Consider the following 20,688-nt stretch of genomic DNA (forward strand, 5'->3'; position numbering starts at 1 on the left):
GATGGCTGTTAAGAAGATGAGAGGTTGGCAAAGGTTGATAGATCGAAGGCCTATTGAGTGTAGAGACAAAAACATAATGCTCTTGCTTTTACTATAGGTCTTCTCAAGCACAACAGATCACCAATTATCTCAGCCTGTTGTCATCTCTGTAAAACTCAACATCTCTATATCTGCCTTCGCTACTTTGTTCCTTGTCTACACGGATTTTTCTTCTACAAGCTCCATCCACATAGTGATCAGCACTTCTTTATGCAGTTGTCCTCATCTATATGCATCACATGATCATACCAGCAGTCTTCTCTCTTGCACACTACAACTGATACTTCTTACACTCAATTTTTCTCTCAACACATTTGCATTTGTCATACATACACACTGACATTGCATATCCAACAGAGCATACTAGCTTCATTCCTTGTAATCTTCACATATCCTCTGCATTCAGGGCCCACATCCTACTACTATGTAGCATTGCTGCTTGTACACAGACATCAGCCAATCTGCCTTTCACTCAGAGAGAGAGAGAGACAGACAGACTTTTTGTTACCAACTGACGTATTAGCTCTCTGAATTTTTTTCCACCCTGTTTTCATTCCAGCAACTGTATTGTGTGTGTGTGTGTGTGTGTGTGTGTGTGACATGATCATGTGACCAACCAGACTATCAGATGTTGTTAGACATCACTGGTCACAATGCGGTTTTGCATTGTTTTAGCCTGAAATGATGCCACCTCACTGGCTAGGTGAGCAGGCCAACAATCCCCCCTGATTGGAGGGGGTCTGGAGCAATATGAAATGAAGTGTTTTGCTCAAGAATACAATATTCCGCCCAGTTAGGGAAATGAACCCACGATCTAATAATCGTGAGTACAACAGCCTAACCACTAGGCCAGGTGCCTTCACACACGGCTTAGACGTTAGGATGTTGCACTCAAGATCATGAGATCATGGTTTTGATTCTAAGACAAGGCAGTGTGTTGTGTTCTTGAACAAAAAAACTTCATTTCATGTTGCTCTTCAATAATTTCAACATCTGCACCTGTGCAGGCAATGTTGATTTGATGAAGGAAGTGAGCTTATGTGGTTGTTCAGCAAGAATTTGTGGAACCCTCATCTGTTGTCTAATGACAGGTGTGTCCATAATACACACACACACACACACACACACACACACACACACACATTGGTTTCAAAGTCCAGCAGTGTCAGAGGAGGGTGTATGTTGATTACATCAGCCCCAGTGTTCAACTAATACTTATTTTATTGATACTGTAAGGATGAAAGGTAAAGTTGACCATTGCGGAATTTGAACACAAAGATGGACAAAATGCCACTAAGCATTTTATCCAACATGCTAACAATTCTGACAGCTGACTATATATATATATTAATTTCTATTACATCACCAAGATGTAACAAGTTACAGAACTAAATACATAATGTAGAGTATTCTTTAACATTATAACTGAAATACTTGTAATTGCTTGTGCTTGGAGTTTTATGTTTCTACTCTTTCAGCTGGTAATCCAAACTTGTTTTCTCTTATGTACATATATAAGCATTGTATATATACATATCAGCACTGCAATAATGATGCCCTGCATCTGTATTGAGTTCCTTTTTCTTCTTGTAAATTTGAATGTACACACACATATGCATGCATGCATGCATACATACATACATGAGAAATATATATATATATATATATATATATATTCACACACACACATTGGTGTAATTGCATAGCACCACAGTGTCTCGTGATTACAGATTTTGTGTTGAAACTCGATCTCTCCCTCGGCTCCAGATCATATCTTACCGACAAATAAGTCGTTTGAAATGCAGCAGGTGCTTGATCATCATCATCATCATAGTTGTCATTGTCACCACCACCACCTTCCTCTACATCGCTATCATCTTCACCATCTCTGTTACTACTACTACTACTACTACTACCATCACCGTCATGATCATTATCATCATCAATGTCATGCATAAAAACAAGTCACACAAATGGAATTACAAGACATGTTGATGTGTGTATGTGTGTGAGTGTATTATAATTATCTATTTATTATAATATAATTATACAATTCTATATTTGTGAGATGAGGAATTTATATAATGCTGTTTATATTTGTTGGATTGTTGTCCTCATCTTGATTGTTAATTTCACTATGTTCCAGCTGTTGTCTGCTCCAGCTTTCCTCAGGTTTTGTGCTGAACTCAGTCGTTGCATCAGAATTTTGAATTTAACATTTTCAAATCAAAAGTCTTGAGTGGATTTGATAGACAAACTGAGAGAAGCTGGTTGTGTGTGTGTGCATGCATGCATGTGTATATCTGTAACTGTGTGTGTTTTGTGTGTACCCATCTATAGATATTAAGTGATGGTTGTAAATGAGCATTATTGTCTAAGAAATGAGGTTGTTTGTTTCTTTTATGAAAAACCTGTCTCACTAGGGCAAAATATTACCTTGCTTGGAAAAAGATGAGGAAGGGCATCCAGCTGTAGAAAATTTGCCTCAACAAAGTCTGTCTGACCAATGCAAGCATTGAAAAGTGAATGTTAAACGATGAGGATAAAATCATTTCAAATTATTCTATGGCTCAGGTTCTATATAGTGGTGGGCACTTCTTTGTGATGAATTTCCAGCCTTTTGTTTACCTTTTTATCTAGGTTTATTATCATTATTATTATTATTATTATTATTATTATCATTATTACTATTATTAATATTGTTGTTATTTTGTTCCTTCCTTCTTTTTTTACTGTTTCCAACAGTTTTTCATCTTTCTCTCATTTCCATTCCCCCACCCTGCTTTGCTACAAGATAATGGAGTGGTTCTGCTGCTTGCCATATATGGCCAATTCTGTGATTCCTAGCCATCTTTTATCAGTGATGCCAACGGCAACGAGGATGAGAAATTTTGTTTGCTTATGCCCTAGCTGTACTCAAACATTATTGTTTTCTGACAGAATAAATGTTGAAAGATGATTTAAATGTCCTTTGCTTTGTTTCAGGAACAGTTCACTGCAGAAGAACATGATGCTATTCAAAAAGTCCTACGACAAAGACTTGGTCCACATTTTATCTCTCAGAGAATTGGAGCTGGTGGTCAAAAAGTAAGTTTTGCCCATAAACTTTTTTTTTGGAATTGTTGCTGGTGGTGTTGGATTGTTGTTGTTGTTGTTTAACCCCCAAGTTGTTGTTATAGTTGTTACTTTGTCTTTCATAGTATCTTCTTATTTCTTTATTGCCCACAAGGGGCTAAACATAGAGGGGACAAACAAGGACAGACAAAGGGATTAAGTCAATTACATCAACCCCAGTGCATAACTGGTACTTAATTTATCGACCCCGAAAGGATGAAAGGCAAAGTTGACCTCGGCGGAATTTGAACTCAGAACGTAACGGCAGACGAAATGCCGCTAAGTATTTCGTCCAGCATGCTAACGATTCTGCCAGCTCGCCGCCTTCATAGTATCTTCTTGTCTTCCTCCATCCATTTTATTTTACTTCATTTTTAATCGTATATGAGCAAACTATGATGACGAAGGTTCCAGTTGATCTGATCAACAGAACAGTCTACTCATGAAATTAATGTGCAAATGGCTGAGCACTCCACAGATATGTATCCTTAACGTTGTTCTCAGGGAGATTCAGTATGACACAGAATGTGACAAAGCTAGACTTTGGACATACCGGAACAAAGCATTTTTGCCAGCAGAGTGGACCAAAGCAACATGAAATAGTGTCTTGCTCAAGGACACAATGCGCCACCAGGAATCAAAGTCAGAGTCTTATGATCGCAAGCTGAATACACTAACCACTAAGCTGACTGTTCTGATGACAGCATATTGTGGTACTGGAGGCAAAACCCAACTGTGCATGTGCGCACACACACACATGCACACGCACACACACATAAACACACACACACGCACGCATACATATATATACTTATGTGGCTGTGTAAGAAGCTTGTTCCCAACCACATGGTGCTGGGTTCAGTCCCACTGCATAGCACCTTGGGCAAATGTCTTCTACTATAGCTTCAAGTCAAACAAAGCTTCGTCTGTGGATTTGGTAGACAGAAACTGAAAGAAGCTCATCGTGTACACACACGTACACACACACACACACACACATATCTCAGTGTGTGTCTTTGTGTCTATGTTTGTCCCCATCGCCATTGATTTTGGTGTGTTGATCTCTTTTATCAAATGGCTAAGTTAACTTAGCCATTTGATAAAAGAGATCGATAGAATAACTGCCATTTTTAGCAAAAAATAAGTACGGAGGGTCGATTCATTTTGACTAAAAGTTCTTCAAGGTGGTGCCTCAGCATGGCTGTAAAAAATAAAAGATATACAGATAGAGAAAGAGAGTGTGAGAGAAATAGAGAGAGAGAGACATTAGATGCATATACAAACATAACTAGATGCTCACACACATAAACAGAGAAAGAAGGAAAGAGAGAGAGAGATTGAGAGTGTGAACAAGGGACAGAGACAGACAGACAGATAAATGGGAAAAATAAGAGAAACATTAAAAGGTCTGATGTCAAATAAGTCAGCATCGAATCAGCATAGCCAAATAGGCAGCTCCACAAAGACTATACCAAAACTTCTCATACCTGCATTGTAACAAGGTCTTCTTGGGATCCAATATGATTTTGTATGGGTGCAGACTGGCTTGTGATGTGATCCTTATAGTCAAGACGGCTAAGATGTTGCAGTAGTATCTCATTTCCAGTATCTGCATCTTTCTCTGTAGCTTTTCAGTTATAGTCTATATTTCACAGTCATATAGGAAGATGGAGAGGATCTATGCAATGAGGAGTCTGATTTTTGCCCTTCTTGGTGAGGTTTTGTACCTCCCAAACTGGCTTCAGCTACATTACTGCCATCATTTTCTGTGTGTTTCTTGCAAGGATTTCTGATTTAAATTTTTTGTTATTACTTATGAAGTCTACATTGAGCCTGAAAAATCCTTATGTATGGCCCTTCCTCTATGAGCCAACTGGAGGGAGCCCCATATATAATCAAGCCAACTTGCAAGAAAGAACAGCAAAATGTCCCTCAATTAACACAGTATCTCAAGGAAAAGGCAAAGATACATTGGATTATGTAGTTTCCAGATAGACTTTGTATGAAAAGAAAAGATTGGATGGTCACAGCTGAAATGTCTTTGCTCATAGGCTGACCTGTGGTTAAACATATCAACATCAGTTGATATGAAAAGAATATGCAAATAAAAATATAAAAATGATTGTGTTGCCATGGTTACAAAGCTAGTTAAACATCAGTTTAGTTCAATAGATTGATATCATTATAGATTCAGTTACATTTTATTTGATTAGTTTTGTTGATGTGTTATTGTTGTTGTTGTTGCTGCTATTGTTAGTTATGGCATTGGCTTTGTTGCTGTTGTTATTGATGTTGTTGTGTTGTTGTTTGTGGTGGTAGTGGTGGTGGTGGTGGTGTTACTAATGCTGTTGTTATTGTTGTAGCTGCTACTGCTAGTATCATTTTTTTACTATTGTAGTTGGTAGTTGTACTTTTATTGCTGTTGTTTCTGTTGTTGTAGTTGTTGTTGTTGATGATAGTGATGATGCTGATATTGCTATTGTTGTTGTTGGTAGTCTTGATATTGCTGCTATTGCTGGTTTTCATCATCATCATCATCATTTAACGTCCATTTCCGTTGCTGGCATTGGTTGGACATCTTGATAGGAACTGGCAAAGCCAGGCCTTGCACCAGGTTCCATAGTCTGTTTTCACTTGGTTTCTGCAGCTGGATGTCCTTCCTAATGCCAACCACTTTTTACAGAATATACTCGGTGCTTGTTACATGGCACTATCACCAGTGCTTTTTGTGTGGCACCAACACCTACATCAATGCTTTTTACATGGCAGCTTGGCTTTCAGATATCAGTTTTGTTGTGGTGGGTGGGTCTTCTTGAGTACATCTATGCACCACATATCACTGTCCTCTGCTGTTGTATTGTTTAGCCCCAACTTAGATCTGATTCCACAAACTTGTGTTAAAAGACATTTGACTCTTGACCATCCCAGTTCATCCATCAGATCACAACTTATTATCTTAAAAAAAAAGGAAACAAAAAAGGAGACATCGGTTAATTAATGTGATTGTGGATATACTCTACTTGAATAAAAAAAAAAGTGGGTGGTTACAGCTGGAATGTCTCTGCTTCAACCATGGGGCCTGTATATTCAGGACTAGATTATCTAATGTGGTTTTGCTGCCTTCTATTTTTTAAGAGAGTAAGCTGTAATCAGAAATAGATATGGTGACTATTTCTAGCAGAACAAGTGACTGAGTAGAGGTTTCCCTCACTGGTGCAAATGGTTTACATTGATATTGTTGTTTATCCCTGAGTCAGACCGGATCAAAGATATTCTGAACTGTTGAAGCAGAAATATTGTTACAGCTAATATTCTGTTCAATACCACAGATTTACTTGTCAGTTGCTTGACCATAACCACATGAGCTGACAATATGTGCATCTCTGATCATGAACAGAAGTAATGGGGGAGCATTGGCTTGTATAATCTGAAAGGTACATTCAGTCATAGATTGGGTGGATCAGGCTGACAAGAAACTAAACTACAATAACATATCTTTGGGGCACAAGATCTCTCAGCTTAATTGTAGCTTCCTGTTACTTATTTTACCTCCCTATGAAGAAGACATACTCCATCTCTTGTTTTATTTCACTCTCTTCTCCATCTCTACACTATTTTCTCTCTCTCTCTCTCTCTCTCTGTGTAAGAGTGCTCTTTTTGATGCCAGTCTGATGAAGAGCTCCTCCAATTAATCAACTGCAACCATTACTCAACTTTTCACATGAAGTCTTGTACATGCAGTGGAATTAAAAATAGATTGGTATCAAAACAATTATAACTAATAATAAAGACATGCTAAAGTCACCTTTGTCATCTTATTGGATTATATGTTACTCTTTATAAGACCCACATATTGATTTTATTGGTCATGTACATAGAATTTCTGCAACACTTTCAATTTCCTTCAAGAGTGTAGATAGCCAAGAATTCAGGTCCATACAGTAATGCTTTGATATACAAGTTATACAAGTTAATTTGTTCCTGGAGACCACTTGTAAAGCGAAAACTCGTAAAGCAGGAGCAATAATTTCCCATAGTAGCAATGTTATGGATTGTAATTTGTTCCCAGAAAACTATTTCACCAATAAAATTTATGATACTCATAAATGGCAATAAAACAACAGTAGAATGTAAAGAATATTTTATGTAAAGAAAAAGGAATGTCAAGATCATTTATCATAAAAAATATTATAACCGTTTTCTGAATCACTTTCACTTGCACTAGACTCATGCACACCATCACTTGTAGACACGATTGATGATTCACAAGCACTCACAGATGGACTTGTAGATTTCTTTTTAAAAAAAAACAAAAAAAAAACAAGTCTATAGTTGTTTGCTTAGAAGAAGAACTTTTACGTTCTCTATGAATTTCTTGGTAACACACAGAAGTATTTGTTATGGTAGTAGAAGCTTTCACACTTCATTCAAAATTTGGATCTTGTGCTTGAAAAATAAAACTCACAAACCCAGGTTCTCATAAAGTGGGTCCTCATAAAGTGAGGTATTATTGTACACTGACTTTCTATCCTGTCAATACCTACAACAATTGCTGCTGCTACTGTGTGTGTGTGTGTGTGTGTGTGTGTGTGTGTGTGTGTGTGTGTGTGTGTGTGTGTGTGTGTGAAATGTCCATGAGTTAGAAACAAAAGCACATTCAATATCAGTAATAGAGTAGGTACATTTTTATATTGTCGAACACTTTACTGGTTACAGCATATAAATGGTCAGAATATTATTGTCTATTTTATGTTGAATATTGCCACTAGATAATATTGATGTCTCTTTGGCAGTAACATTCTGATCAGTTATATGCTATAACCAGTACTACATTGTTTGATGATTTATATCTATGATTTTGAAACAGTTACCCAAAGATCAAGGACATGAAATTGGTGCTAGTAACTTTGAAATTTCAGTGTCAATAAGCAACACATATGCATACATTTGTGTGCTCACACACACATACACACATGCATGCACTGTATTGAGCACTTTTTCTTCAAGTTTGTAAATACAACCATCTACTTAGACACAACCAAACTCATGTAATCATGCACACAAATGTACTGAGGCAGACACAGGCAGACTCAATCTGGCACGCACACACACAAACTGATACATATACATATGCAGTCAAATATACACAGATACATATGTATGTACATGCACACACTTATGCATACACACACACACACACACACACACACACACCAGTGTTATTAAAATGGTTTTATTTAAAACTGGGTGCATCTAAACAAAAGTAAAAGATAGCTTTAGTGAAGACATGCCACATATTTAAAATGACAGAGCAGCACACGTTATGTTATATAAAGAATAATGTAGAACAGAGGAGAGTCACACAGGAATACCAGGGGGGGTGCTGAAAAATTTCTGGCTTTGGGTAAAAGAAAATTCAGGGGGATCAGTTAATTATGATTTTATTCAACATATTCCCCTCTCTCATTCATACACTTATTGCAGTTGTCCTTCAGTTTTTCTAAGTGCTGTCAGAACTCTGAAGGTAGACCTCCAATCAGGCCTTTCATGATACCCTTAAGGCCAGAAACTTAACAGCACCCTCTCGTAGTATAGGAGTGAGTGGAGTTATGATGCTAGAGTACAACTGCTAAAATTCTATATGTACATAGATTACTTCGTTTTTATATTAATTTTTTTCCATGTTAGCATAGGTTGGATGGATATGTATATATATATATATATATATATATATATATATATATATATATATATATATATATATATATATATTACTGAGGTATTGTTTTATAATTGGATGCCTTTTTTATGTTATTAATGTCTTCAACAGAACAGAGATATGAGATGACTTGTTGACAAGGACAGCAACTATATCACTGTTTGTTACTCAGCAGATTTTTTGAGAAGCACAAAATGTAAACATTCAAACCAACGCATGCGCATACATGAATGTATATATGCTTGCGTGCATACATATGTACATGAATGCATGGTAATGCGTTGGTGATTGTTCCGACTTCACTAATGATTGCTGTCTCCTTGTGCTATTTTGTTGTCAGTGACATTTCTGACTTTCCATCTGTGACCTCTCAGATGACTATTCAGTCCCGATGCAGATCTGCAGGTGATAGATGAATACTGTGACTTATTGTGTGCTTCCAACTGGTTAGGCCTGCACATGTCACTACACTTCTATTGCCATAGGATTTTCAGTAGATGGAATGACAAATGAGGCATCTTAAAGAGATATCTGTTAGTCATTGGATAATAGTAATAAACGCTTGTACATCTCCATGATTAGTAACTAGTGACAGTTAAAGTAAGATGACCAGTAATCATGTGGAACCACAGGTTTTATATCAGTTTCTCTCATCTAGAAGATGCTGAGAATGTATTGTATATGTATGTATGTATATACATACTCAATCACTTGAGTGTGTGCCTGCAGTTGATACAGAAATTAAAATTGCTATATGTGTATCATATAACTCAAGGCATGAATTTCATTTAAGCAGCTGACAATCAAGTCCATGGCATTAACAAGCCTTAAAAAAGATAAAATATGTTTGTCATTCCGGTGAATCACTGCAGTGATGATTATCTCACTCCAAGATATCTTGTGATTTTACACAAGTCTCTGAAGAGATTCTATCTCAGACAATTCCACTGCATCACGCCTTCTAAGTGTGCATTCATTTAGTATGATACACAGAGGGCAAGAGTTAATTCAGTACTGTTTCAATTGCATACACTAAGTTCTACAGCCAAGCAAGCTTCTGCAATACAGTAAATGTTTTATTCACACCCTCTTATATATTGATGCATAAATTTTGTTCAATCAGGTGACAATTGCATGCATGGCAGTGACAAGAAAGGTAAAATGTACCTGTTGTTATTGAGAGTCACCACAACAATAGTGTTCACCTCACTTCGATATATATTGTGGTTTTAAACACAAACAACATCATTGATTTCCAATATTCTGCAAAAAAGATGTTTGGTGATAAGAAAATATTACTTTGATTGGAAGCAGGTGAGGGTTGGCAAAAAGGAAGCATGTCTGGTTATTGAAAATCTTCTTCTATAAACTCTGTCCAACTCATGCCAGCATGGAAAAGTAGCTGTTAAAATGATGACAGTTTTGTATATGTCATTAACAAACGATAAAAGAATATTTATTACCCTTAAAGTAGAAAAATATAATGTTGAGTCTGTTATATTGTTCAGACATAACTAATCCAATTGTCTGGGTTAGGGTTAGGGTTAGTTGGTTGTATGAGCAGCAGGGTAGGAGAGTGGCTGGCTACCCTGAAATCCCTTGACCCATGGTAGTCATTAAGAGAATAATGGGGATCAGAATTAGAGTAACGAATATAGTTGAGCAACGAGTGGGGGAAGAGGTGAGAGGTGTAAGGAAGAGAGATAGAGAGAGAGAAAGAACTGAGATGTGTATTAAGAAACTTAACAGACCTCATCTGACCTTAATTGTTAGTTGGTTTGTATTAATACTAAAATAACATTTTAATCATCTACAAACACACGCACACACACAATTGGGAGTGTATCTGCTCTCCTGTTTATTAATCTTCTCTGATATACACACCAAAGGCAATTAATATGATCCATTCACTCACTGTTTTTCCTTAAAACATTGGGGGTTGAGTATATTATAAATCATTATAAAGATAGAAAGATAAATAGATAGACAGACAGATAGACACTAGTGGGTCAGTTGCTTTTTAAAGCAGATGACCTTTAAACAAGAAACGTTGATAAAAAAAGACAAAAAGAAAACACAAGGGAGATAACCAATGTTACAATGCCTATTTTAAAATTCCGTCAAGATGTATTTCTTAAAATGTGAACAATGTTCACATTTTAAGAAATACATCTTGACGGAATTTAAAAATCTCATTTCAGCCATTAGACTGTGGCCATGTTGAGGCACTGCCTTGAAGAATTTTTTAGTTGAATGAATCAACCCCAATTTTTTTTAAAGCTTGATACTTATTCTATCAGTCTCTTTTGCCAAACTACTAAGTTATGGGGATGTAAACACACCAGCATCAGTTGTCAAGTGGTGGCAAGGAGGGGGACAAATACAGACACACACACACACACACACAATGGGCTTCTTTCAGTATCCATCTACCAAATACACTTACAAGGCTTTGGTCAGCCTAGAACTGAAGCAGAAGACACTTGCCCAAGGTGCCAAACTGAAGATGTAAACAAACCAGCACTGATTCTCAAGCAGTGATGGTGAGATTAAACACAATGACATGCTTCCACACAGTTTGTCTGCCCAATTCACTCATGAGGCTTGGTAAGCTTGGAATGATAGTAGAAGACACTTGTCTAAAATGTTGTGCAATGGGACTAAGCCTGAAACCACGTGTTTGCCTGGTGAAGAAAATTTCTGAGGTTTTGTTCTACTACACAATCAAAAGTACCCTGTATGGGTATTCGCAAAGAATAGTCAGAAACTATCTAGAATACCAAAAACCATATTGTGTTGCATATGATGTTTTCAGTACTGTAGATTACAATTCTGCAAAAAAGAGTGAAAAAAAGTGATAAGATCCTACCTTCTTTTTGCCATTTTTCAGTTTTGATTTTATTTAAAAAGTTTTTTCTGATTTCTGTTTTAAACATCTGAAATTATGATCCTTCAAAATTATGCATAACAAATCTGCAAAAGCTTTTGGAAAAACTTCAAAAGCGAAAAATTATGATGTGTATGTATGTGGAGGTAGGCAATATCCTTAATATGTTTTTTTTTTATATATATATATTGATTCAAAATCTATGATACTTAAAACATACATATCCAAAGAATTTACAGTTTTTGGTGGACTAGATAGTAAGTTCTGACTTTATTCATTATGATCACTTTCTGGGTGATATTCTGCAATATGCTCCATTTGTCATCATTATGTTGTGTGATGACCATGAGCAAGTTTTTGAATGATTGCAGATGTGTGAATTTCTTTTCTTTGTGAACTCAAAAAAAAAAAACCAACTTATTTTTCCAGTTTTAAACAGCATCAACATTATCATGATATGCACCCTCTGAAAAATATATAAAAACTATAAAGGAGAGAAGGGGACACAAAATTGTTGGACAACATTGCACCTTATTAGCACGGATTAATGAGAGTTCACCATATGTTATAGTAGATTTGGGACATATATATGAAATATATATATATATATATATTTATAATGCTATCATCACCTTTAATGGGTTGTCATAAACAAAGTAAGCTTATATTTATCATTCTTAAACAAGAATATTATTGATTGTGACATTGAAGATGATGGTTGAAACTACAAAGTCAGTGTCAATAATATTCTTGCTTAAGAATAATAAATTTGTACCCTACATCAGTTAATGTAAAATTGTTTTAATTATAACTGAACATAAATACAAACATGTGTGCATGTGTGTGTGTGTGTATTAAAATAATGGTCATTACTTATAATTTCCTTATTATAGCAAATCTGGCTTACAACTGTTTCCAGTAGTCACTATAGATAGGCTTACTCAATTGGTCTATTGATCAATTGAAGCGAATTGAAAGACCTAAGAAAATTAATGATACCTTCGTCAAAGCCATTGCTGGAAATAACAAAACAGAGCCCTTGAAGTGCTTTGAATGAATTTAAAGGTAACATAATCCAAGGGTAGAGTAAGAAATCCATGAATCAGGTACTCCAAAACAGTCAGAAGGACAAAGATGGTCTGTGTGAGCATGCAGTAAATAGTCAATTCAAATAAACAAGCAATTCAAATAAAAACAAACCAAAATAATGAGTGTAAGGATGTGCACAAGAAAAGTATTAGCTTGGCGCTTGGTGAAAAGGAGAGAGTTTGATGTTTTAAGCATAACGCTTCATTGGAAAGGAGAAAGGGAGAAGTCCAAAGATGGAGAAGAATTCACCAAAGGCACACATGTAGCAATGTAACTACACATGTGCCGTTGGCAATTTCTTCTCCATCTTTGGACTTTTCCGTTTCTCTTTTCTGAGGAAGTGCTATGCTCAACATGTCAAACTCTCTCCTTTCACTGACCATCAAGTTAATACATTCCTTGTGCATGCCCTCACATTTGTTGTTTTCATTTATATATATATATATATATATATATATATATATATATATATATATATCATCATCATCATCATCATCATCATTTAATGTCCGTACTGACAACTGGTGTTGGTGTCTCTATGTCCCTGTAACTTAATGGTTTGGCAAAAAGAAACCAATAGAATAAGTATCGAGTTTTAAAAAAAGTAAGTACTGGGGTTGATTCATTTGACTAAAATTCTTCAAGGCAGTGCCCCAGCATCGACAGTCTAATGACTGAAGCAAGTAAAAGATAAAAAAAAAAAAAGATATAAATGATGATGATGGGGAGGACGAGGCTATATATGCAAACTGAAACTGATGTCACTGAATATACTGTGCCATAGCCTACTGCCAGAGTGACATCAGCATCATGCTGACATCTTGTCTGATCTCATAGAGCTGAAAATAAGAAAAAAAAATTGCTGGTATTGCTTTGATAACATAAATACCATATAACCTGACTTGATCAATAAAGGCCTAAACATATAAGAGCCATCTTAAATTTTCCTCAAACCTTCCACTCTTCCTCTGAACATCTGATGAGCTGAACATGTTCTATGCACCTATGAAACTTTATCATATAGAGCTGAGTCAACTGTTATTAACTACATGTAATTCCAACCCATTGTGTTTAGTACCACTTTCTTTCATTTGTTCACTCACTTGCATATATATATCTTTTATCTTTTACTTGTTTCAGTCCTTAGACTACAGCCATGCTAGGGCACTGCCTTGAAGAATTTTTGGTCAGACTTATTGACCCCACTACTTAGCATTTTTTTGTAAAGCCTGGTACTTATTCTATCACTCGCTTGTATCAAACCACAAAGTTACGAGGATGTAAACACATCAACACTGATTGTCAAGCAGTGGTAGGTGACAAGCATGTATACAAACACAGGCACACACACACACACATATGACGGGGTTTCTTTCAGTTTATGTCTACCACAGTGAGAGCTAGCAGTGTGCTGAGTGACATCACTGTGTTTACTTCACAAGTTGTGAAATTTGTGTTTTTCAGATCACGTGTATGCTGTAGTCTGCTATTTTTGTCATGGACAAGAAATTGAAACAAAGAGTCAATTTTGAAATTTTGCATTAAACTTGGGAAGTCTGCTACCGAGACATCAAGTATGTTTAAAAAAAACTTACAGTGATGAGCAAGGGGGGGGGGGTTGTACGCAATGTTTCAAGTGGCATGAGTGCTTCAAAGTGGAAGAATGTCCCTAGAAAACGATGAGTAATCTGGAAGATCTTCCATGAATGTCACCCCTGGAAATGTGGAGAAAATTCATCAGTTTGTGCATGAGGATCATCAGAGGATAATCAACAACGTTGCTGATATTGTTGGTCTGTTTTATGGGTCCAAGCAGGCAACCCTAACATCTGAATTGAATATGTAGTGTCTCTGCCAAGTTTGTCCCCCGTCTTCTGACCACTGAGCAGAATGAACATCACATTGAAGTCTGTCAAGATCTCCGTCAGCATGCTGCTGATGACCCGTCCTTCATGTCAAGGATCATCACTGGTAATGAGAGTCGGCTCTACAGGTACGACCCTGAGACAAAGCAGCAATCATCACATCTTCATGACCGAGGAAGGCACGACAGAGCCACAGCTCAATCAAGAGTATACTCATCATTTTTTTCAACATCCATGGTATTGTGCATCACGAATTCATCCCTCAGGGCCAGACTGTCAATTGAGAGTTCTACTGTAACATTTTGAAGCATTTGAGGGAGGACATTCGGTAAAAGCAACTAGGTCTATGGAGCACAAAGAATTGGATTCTTCACAATGACAATGCCCCCTGACACCAAGCTCTCCTCAGTCACAAGTTTCTTGCCCAAAACAACATGGTATCACTAACGCATCCACCCTATTTACCAGATTCAGCATCTGCGGACTTCTGTCTTTTCCTGAACACTATTGTCGAGATCCAGAGTAAATCGTAGAAACTCCTCAGCTTACTTACAGAAAACAATTTCCAGGCTGGATTCCAAAAGTGGCAGGAATGCTGGGACTGGTGTATTGCTGCACAAGACCACTATTTCAAAGAAGATTATATTAAAACTTAGGTAAATTATGTTATTTTTTATTAAACATAACCAGTCTGGGAACTTTTTGATACTGTCTCATATATATATATATATATATATATATATATATATATATATATATATATATATATATATATAGTTACATGCACACGCACTCATATACACACACACACACATTCTCTCTCTCTCTCTCTCTCTCTCTCTCTCTCTCTCTCTCTCTCTCTCTCTCTCTCTCTTCTCTATAGAGGGCAGAAATGGAGAAAACATCTTGAAACAGGAAATTTAATAGTAGAACCCTTTGAAGACATACACACACTTACCCACCCACCCACTCACACAAGCTGATACATTCTCTCTCTCTCTCTCTCACTACTCATACTCCCACACACCTGTACAGCAGCCAGATTAGTTCCACAAACAATAGAACAATCAAATATTGTGGTCAGCAGTGGAGCTGCTGCGACTGCTGCTGTGGTCATTAATTGACCACTATATGTCTGGTCTGTGATTCGTGATATTCTGTGATTCCACTGGAATAATCAATCGGTGTTGTGTATATATGTATGTATAATAATGGCAACCAATTTATCAGTCCCTTTGTTCTGCTTTGATGATACAATAGCAATCGTTTGTCATTGTAAGAAGCTAGATCGTCTCTGTTTAACAAACAAGCTTGTCGTCAACATCAGCACCACCAATATCACATCATCATCATCATCACTAATACATCATCATCGTCTTCATCTCTAACACCATCATCATCATCTTCATCTCTAACACCATCATCATCATCTTCATCACCACCTTCATCATCACTATCACCATTATCACTATCACCATCTTCACCACCACCACCATCCTCATTATTACCGTCATCATCACCAGCATCTGTTGCAATAATCACTGAAAGTTGTCAGTCAAAGACAGAAGCTTTGATGTAGTTCTTCCTTGTTTTTCTGCTGTCGTTTTGCCTCAGGTCAACTCTGATTGAGCAGACCTGTTACCAAAGGCATTACAATCATGACCATCCATCTGGTTAAGAAGCTTGCTTTACAACCACATGATTTCCTGTTCAGTCACACTGCATGGTACCTTGGGCAAGTGTCTTCTACTATAGCCCTAGGCTAATCAATGCCTTGTTAGTGAATCTGGAAGACGGAAACTGTGTGGAAGCCATCACATGTGAGTTTGTGTCTGCCTCTCTTTGTGTCTGTACATGTTACCCTGCCTACGGCGTGACACCCAAAGTTGGATGCTTAGACGCAGGCATAGCTGTGTGGTAAGAAGCTTGCTTCTGAATCATATCGCTCTGGGTTCAGTTCCACTGCAAGGCACCTTGGGCAAGTGTCTTCTACTATAGCCTCAGGCCAACCAGAGCCTTGTGAATAGATTTGGTAGATAGAAACTGAAAGAAGCTGTCATATATGTGTGTGTATATATATATATATATATATATATATATATATATATATATATATATACATATATATATATGTAGCTGTAGAAACTCTGCCAAATCAGATTGGAGCCTGGTGTTGCCATCCAGTTTCACCAGTCCTCAGTCAAATCATCCAACCCATGCTAGCATGGAAAACGGACGTTAAACGATGATGGTGATGATGATGATGATGATACACCTCAGTAAGCACATAAATGTGAAACAAGGTGGGGAAAAATAGTATTTGAATATTTGAGGTAGAGTAATATGCTTTATTATTTAAGCTGCAAAAGCATCACAAAAATATCATAACTGCCCAATGAACAGGAACGTGAAACTCTGAGTAGCAGTTTTTTTGTGATATTTTTGCAATGTTTTTGCAGCTTTAATAATAAAGTATGTATGTGTAAATTCCAACTATATATGTATATATGTCTATGTGTGTGTGTCTTTGTGTCTATGCTTGTTCCCCACCCCACCACTTGACAACCAGTGTTGGTGTGTTTATTAGCAGTTCAGCAAAAAAGATCAATTGAATATATATAACAAGCTTAAAAAAAAAAGAGGTCCTAGGCTTGATCTGTTTGACTAAAACTCTTCAAGGCGATACCTTGGCATGGCTACGGTCCAATGACTGAAACAAGTGAAATATGAACGGTGTATAGGAAACAACGAATGATATACTGTGAATATTTTTATTTTTAAGATAGTGGCAGGATTGAGTGAAGGTGCATAGCCAAGTGGTTAGGTTGTTAGGCCCATGATCATAAATCCATGGGTTCAATCCCTGAACCAAACAGCATATACACTTGTGCATTGTACTTCATTTCATGTTGCACCATTCTGTCATTCTGTCCAGGTTGTCTATATTTGTGCCTTCCTTATCTTGATATCTGCTTCTGAGCTGCTCACCCAACCACCTGGGTACTTGAAGTTTTCAACAGCATTCAATTTGGAACTGCTCAAAGCGAACAGTTCAGCATCTCTTGATTGGTCGAAAGACATGTATTCAGTTTTCTTGACATTGTGTGCAATCCTGTTTTAACAGCTAATGTTTATACTCTGCTGCAACAGCTGTTGAGCTTGATCTATTTCATCAGATATCAGTGCTATATCATATACAAATGACCCTAAATGTGAAATGGCAGCAACATATGACAAATGAATACTTTTAAGGAGACCTGCCAAAAGTTAGTGAGAAGATCAAGCAAAGATCAAAGCAACTGTCTGGTCACTTCACGTGGAGCCCACTTCATGGTGATGTAAGAAGAAGAAGAAGAAAGTGTCATCACACTTAGATTGACAACTTGATCACAGACACTGACCTGGAATGTATCCAGGACCTCGAGGCAATAATGTTGGACAAAGAGGTGTGGTGAGTGGCCTTTATTGCTGCAGCCTAGGTTGGAACCTAACCATTAAAAAAAAAGGTGTCTACCCAGATGTAATGAGTACTAGACACACACACTCTCTCTCTCTCTCTCTCTCTCTCTCTCTCTCTCTCTCTCTCTCTCTCTCTCTCTCATTCCAATTATTATATCCTAGATCAGTGGTTCTCACCTGGGGTTTATATGACCATTGGAAATCCATATGACCCCTGGGTGTCCATATAAGATGTTTTTTTGTAAAATTTATATGCAAGAAATTGGTTATATATTTCTACAATACACCAAATATTTTAACAATTTTTTTATACTATTCCTAATAATATTTAATTATAATATAATAAATTTTTTTTAGATATTGAATGGTTCTGAGGGTCCACTTGAATAAAATAGGAATCAGTTCAGAAGAGGGGTAAGTCAATTACATCAACCCCAGGGCTCAGCTGGTACTTATTTTAGTAATCCCTAAAGGATGAAAGACAAAGTCAACCTTGGTGGAATGAACTCAGAATGTAAAGATTGACGAAATGCCACTAAGCATTTTGTCGAGAATGCTAATGATTCTTCAAGCTCACTGCCTTAAAATGCAGAAAATAACGACAGGATGGTCATGCCTAGAATGCTTTTGATCATATATCTACTTAGTCTGAAACGATTTGGGGTTGAACAGCAAATTTTTACAGCTAACCAAAGAGAATGCATCTTTGCTGCATAAAATGTAGTTGGAGATAAATACTATGTGTGAATAAAAGATAACTGGAACATCTTTTCTGGTTGGCTTTTCTGCTATATCAGAGATAACCTGGGGCTAATCGACAACAGCAATTGCAAAAATATATACTCAATAGCAACAACAATAATTACAGAAGCAGCAGCAGCAACAACAAAAGGATGACATTCATACAATAAAGATTATTTTTGTTTTATCCTTTTTTGTTTTTAGTTTTGTTTTTTAATTTATTCAAGCTAACATCTAATTAATTAGTAAATTCATGCACACACCCTTATTATCCTCACCAACATGACAGTCAGGTGCCTTGGAGCTAGGAAGAAGCAGGGTGGATTAATGAAATATTTATGAATTTTGTCAGTTTTAAAAATATTACTTTTTTGCTTTTTGTTGTATTGTAATGTCTTTTTCATAAATTTAGAATGAATTTAAAAATAAAAAGGTAAAAAAGAAATTAATATGCAGAAACATAGGCACAGGTGTGGCTGTGTGGTAAGAAGTTTGCTTCCCAATCACATGGTTCTGGGTTTAGTCCCACTGCACAGCACCTCAGGCTGACCAATGCCTTGTGAGTGGATTTGGTAGGTGGAAACTGAAAGAAGCCCATTATATATATATGTGTGGTGTTATTGTAGTAGTAGTAATAGTAGTAGTAGTAGTAGTAGATGATGATAACTGAAAGACTGAGAGAGTCCAAAACTGTTTCAGTGACAGGTATTGATGAGTGTTCTTTAAGTCATTCTTCACCGGGGCAATAGTTGACATTGTATGACCTAGTGGTTAAGGTATTCAGCTCCTGATCATAAAGTTGTGGGTTCAATTCCTAGACCAGTGTCATTGAACAAGGCACTTCATTTCATGTTGCTTTAATCTAATCATCTGAAAATGAATACTAGCCAAATGCTGGTGTAACCCTCTTTGGGTTGAGAGGGTATCTATGTCTGATTACAGCCACACAGGCACCTGAAATAATTAGTGAAAACATGGTAATTGTAGTTGTGGCCGATGCTAGTGCTGCCTGACTGGCACCCATGCCAGTGGCACATAAAAAGCACCATTCGAACATGGCCAATGCCAGGACTACCTGACTGGCACTCATTCCAGTGGCATGTAAAAAGCACCATTCAAGTATGACCCGTGTTATTGGCACATAAAATGCACCATTCAAGCGTGGCTGATACCAGTGCCACCTGACTGGCTCCTATGCTGGTGGCATGTAAAAGCACCAGCTACACTCTCAGAGTGGTTGGCATTAGGAAAGGCATTCAGCTGTAGAAACCTTACCAAATCAGATTGGAGCCTGGTGCAGCCTCCTGGCTTGCCAGTCCTCAGTCAAACTGTCCAACCCATGCTGACATAGAAAGCTTATGTTAAACGACAATGATGATGATGGTACATATTTTTTCCATTTAAATGCTACACTCTTTATGGAGTATAGACCATTGATGATTTTCCTTCACTTTCTCAACTCTGGACTTCCTTGCCTGCTTCTCTCCAGTTGGATCCAAGCTTCTTTTCAGATATTACTGCTCTGCATCATTTGTTTCCTTGAGAAAAGACCTTCCTATCTCAAGTCTTATTGGTTTTGAATTGTCATCTCTCTAATTTTTAAACAAGGCCAGCAATGTTTGAGGGGAAGGTGAAGTCAGTTACATTGTCCCCTGTGCTCAACTGATTTTATTTTATCAACTCTTAGGTAATTAAAAGCAAATACAGTAGAACCTCGCAGTATGAGTGCACCATTGTATGAGTAATTTGCTGTATGAGCTGAGACTCATGTGATT

At 37.0% G+C, this 20,688-nt stretch overlaps 1 protein-coding gene across 2 annotated transcripts in view; it reads left to right on the forward strand.

Annotated features, from left to right (window-relative positions):
* Positions 1-20,688, forward strand: part of LOC106872915 (uncharacterized) — a 461,458-nt gene that overhangs the window by 329,022 nt on the left and 111,748 nt on the right. For both annotated transcript variants that reach the window (XM_052976439.2, XM_052976438.2), the window contains exon 2: positions 3,025-3,126. In XM_052976439.2, the coding sequence (XP_052832399.2) occupies positions 3,025-3,126 (102 nt within the window). The remainder of the gene's footprint in view (positions 1-3,024; positions 3,127-20,688) is intronic.

The sequence above is a fragment of the Octopus bimaculoides genome, chromosome 25, assembly GCF_046866305.1.
Source record: "Octopus bimaculoides isolate indiv1 chromosome 25, ASM4686630v1, whole genome shotgun sequence".
Lineage (NCBI taxonomy): Eukaryota > Metazoa > Mollusca > Cephalopoda > Octopoda > Octopodidae > Octopus > Octopus bimaculoides.